Genomic DNA, 3381 nt, shown 5'->3' with positions numbered 1-3381 from the left:
GGATAATGTTCTGGGACGATGTCCTTCATTCCAAGCTTGGTGTTGTGGTGAAGGTGCTTGCCTAGAAACCAGGACACTCTGAAGTTCTGGTTCCATCTTAGGCACAAAACCCGACTGGGTGACTTTGGGCCACTCTCTCTCTCTCAATCCAGCCCACTTCACAGAGTTGTTGTGTGGGGAAAAAAGGGGGGGGAATATTATGTATGTTGTCTGCCTTGAGTTACTTATAAAGTAATAAAGGTGGGATAGCAATCTAAATAAATCAGCGTTAAAAGTTTTTCTCTTTCTTTTTCAGCCGTGTCCCAGAATGGCTGCGATGCCCAGATGGATGCTCAGAGAGTGCCTGGCCAGCTAGGGACTTCAGGCAAATGGCACAGGAGCAGAAGTCGTGGCCTGCCTCTTGCGAAGCAAACTAGGTTCCGTTCAGACTGGATATGCAGGATTCACTGTCTTAAGCAGTTGGTTAAATTTGATTTGCTTTAACCCGGAGAGCCCTTTTGGCTACCATTAGCCTGGCTTATTTCAAAGCCATCAACAGGAAGCTTGGGGTACAGTACATCCTCCACTCTGCCATCACCACCATGTCGACATCTTCATTGCGCCGCCAGATGAAGAATATTGTACATAATTACTCTGAAGCCGAAATCAAGGTCCGTGAGGCTACATCAAATGACCCTTGGGGCCCATCTAGTTCTCTCATGTCTGAAATTGCCGATCTCACCTACAATGTGGTAGCCTTCTCAGAAATCATGAGCATGATCTGGAAGCGTCTTAACGACCATGGGAAAAATTGGCGTCATGTCTATAAGGTAAGCGTGCATCGTCTCTTGTTTTTGGAAATATATATTTGTCTGGTAACGGTGCCGTAATCCTCCTGTTCTGTTTTTTTCATAGCGATTCACTGTTACGTCTGTTTCATTCCATTCCCACACTGCTCCACAGATACCTTATTAAGAAAGTGGAATACATTCATATGTATTATGGTGTGCATTTTATTATAGAAGGCATACTTCTTTGGATACATGCAGCACAGTATTCAGAAGAATGGATATGTGCATGGCAATCTGCGTGCTTTATCCCAAAAGTCCAAATATGTGAATTCATTCTCAAATGCAGATTAATCCTCAAGCATGCAAATGGAAGGGCTGTTGGTCAGTGGTAGAGAACCAACTTCTCATCTACCTGATCCCAAATTCAGACCTTGACATCCTCAGGAAAGACTGGAAAGGTCTGAAACCCTAGAAAGCTTCTAAACTAGGATACGTTTTGGTAGCCCAGGAGCACAGTTAATGCTTGGGGTGGGGTGCGCGAGGCTTTAAAGTGAGGGGATGGGATTCCATCATGCAGGTAGTCCTCAATTTATGATCGCAATTAAGCCTGCATATTATGGTTGTAACATGTCATTAAGTGAGTCCATGTGACCACACCTGACTTTACAACTTTTTTGTGCTGGTCATTAAGTGAACCCATTGTCCAAGTGGCCATTTTTGCCGGAATCCAAATGTGAACACAGGGCATTGCAAGTGGCTAAATTTGGGCTATCTTCTAAGCAAGTCATGAGTTTGTTTCTTCTTGCATCTCTTCCAGGCTATGACACTTATGGAATACCTAATCAAGACAGGTTCAGAGCGGGTTGCACAGCAGTGTAAAGAGAACATCTACGCCATCCAAACACTAAAGGATTTTCAGTACGTTGACCGGGATGGCAAAGATCAAGGGGTCAACGTGCGGGAGAAGGCCAAGCAGCTGGTGGCCCTCCTTAAAGACGATGAGCGTCTCAAAGAAGAGAGGGCCCATGCCCTCAAAACTAAGGAGAAGCTGGCCCAGACAGCAACCGGTAAGCTCTCTAGGCCTTGATCTAGTTGACATTGTTCTCTTTGTTATCCAAATCTACATTTCTCATTCTCCAGGTGATTCCTCTTCGGTATAATGAGATTTTTGGAGTAATCCCTGTGTGTTTTAGTCTATGTATTTCATAGGGTAGGACAGAACCACATTATTCCTTTGGATGATGGGAAGAATAATGAATGAATAGCAAAGCTGTCAATCATACATTGGACATGAGGAAGGAGAGAGATTTTCCTTTGAGTTCACCACATTTAATTTCTATGTGTATTTTGGTCTCTAAGTTGCTGCAATCATCTTTAACTCTTTGGGTAGAAACGGCAATACAGGTATTCTTTGTTTAGCAACTGCCTCATACAGGTAGTCCTCAACTTACAACTAGAATTGAACCCAGAATTATGGCCTTAAGCTGTGTTGGTGGTTAAGCAGGTCATCATTTGACCGACCAAATTTTATGACTTTTTTTTTTGCGGCAGTTGTTAAGCAGGTCACCATGCTGGTTAAGCAAATCAGTGGTCATTAAGAGAATGCTGTAGTCAGTAAGCAAGCCCATTGTCTGCAATGTGTTTTTTCTTCTTCTTGAGATTGGAAGTAAATACCCATTGTAAATCGTGGTCACATGACTGCAGGATGATGCAAATATCTGTAAATGCAGGCCGGTTGCCGAGCACCCCAAATGTGATCATGTGACCGTGGGGTGTGTGTGGCCGTCAGAACTTCAAATCCAGGTCGTAAGTACCTTTTTTTGGGGGGGGGTGTCTGTTGTAACTCCAAATGGTCACTAAGCGAGTGGTGATAAGTTGATGTCTATACAATAATCGTTCACAGTTATGACAACGATGAAAAAGTAGCTTTGCGACCAATCCTCACATTTACGCCATTGCAGGTCTGTAAGCAAAGGAAAGCTGAGGTAAGATTGTAAGCACAGTTAGTGTTTTACTTAGCAACCACTTCACTTAATGACCCAGTTGCTGGTCCCAAAAGTAGTCGCTAAACGAGGATTATCTGTACAATGGCCCGAAGGCCAGAGCATTCTTAATTTCATCAAATGTCATTAATTTCTCATTGTATACAGAAAAACAATGGTGTCTCTGGGTGTATGGTATAAACACTGTCATGTTATATTTAGCCTGGAGAAAAAGCATTAGAACAGAAATTGGTGACCAGATGAATGTTACACTTGTTCTGATACTGGAGCAAGGCACCAATTGTGACCCCATTCCCAGATAGCAACCTTTGTCGCTTCTGGTTTCCTCCAGTTATAATATGATTGTCAAGCACAGGAAATCAAGAGTCAAGGCAATGCTAATACTCTCTACAAGAATCTGAACTACTGGACTTCCGGTGGGACGGCGCGCCGATGGCGGCTCTTTTGGAGCCGTCCGCTTGGGAAGGCGTCAGAGCCAGCCTGAACAGCGGACATCAGCTGTTCAGCGGCTTGGAACCTTGTGCCCCGGGAGAAGGGGTCGAGGTGAGTACTCCCGGATAGGAGTAGAGCCCCAAAAGCTCTCCCTTAACTTAGGGAGAGCGAAAATT

At 44.2% G+C, this 3381-nt stretch overlaps 1 protein-coding gene across 1 annotated transcript in view; it reads left to right on the top strand.

Moving 5' to 3' along the window:
* The first annotated feature begins 581 nt into the window (after nucleotides 1-581).
* LOC107293485 (epsin-1-like) overlaps nucleotides 582-3381 on the top strand; it is a 31123-nt gene continuing 28323 nt past the window's right edge. Inside the window, exons 1-2 of the mRNA XM_029285409.1 lie at nucleotides 582-809; nucleotides 1588-1837. Coding sequence (XP_029141242.1) covers nucleotides 582-809; nucleotides 1588-1837 — 478 coding nt within the window. The remainder of the gene's footprint in view (nucleotides 810-1587; nucleotides 1838-3381) is intronic.

This window comes from Protobothrops mucrosquamatus, unplaced genomic scaffold, assembly GCF_001527695.2.
Source record: "Protobothrops mucrosquamatus isolate PMUCROS unplaced genomic scaffold, P.Mucros_1.0 scaffold1632, whole genome shotgun sequence".
In the NCBI taxonomy this organism is placed as follows: domain Eukaryota; kingdom Metazoa; phylum Chordata; class Lepidosauria; order Squamata; family Viperidae; genus Protobothrops; species Protobothrops mucrosquamatus.
The sequence above is the reverse complement of the archived record's forward strand: the minus strand, read 5'-3'. Positions and strand labels throughout refer to the sequence as shown.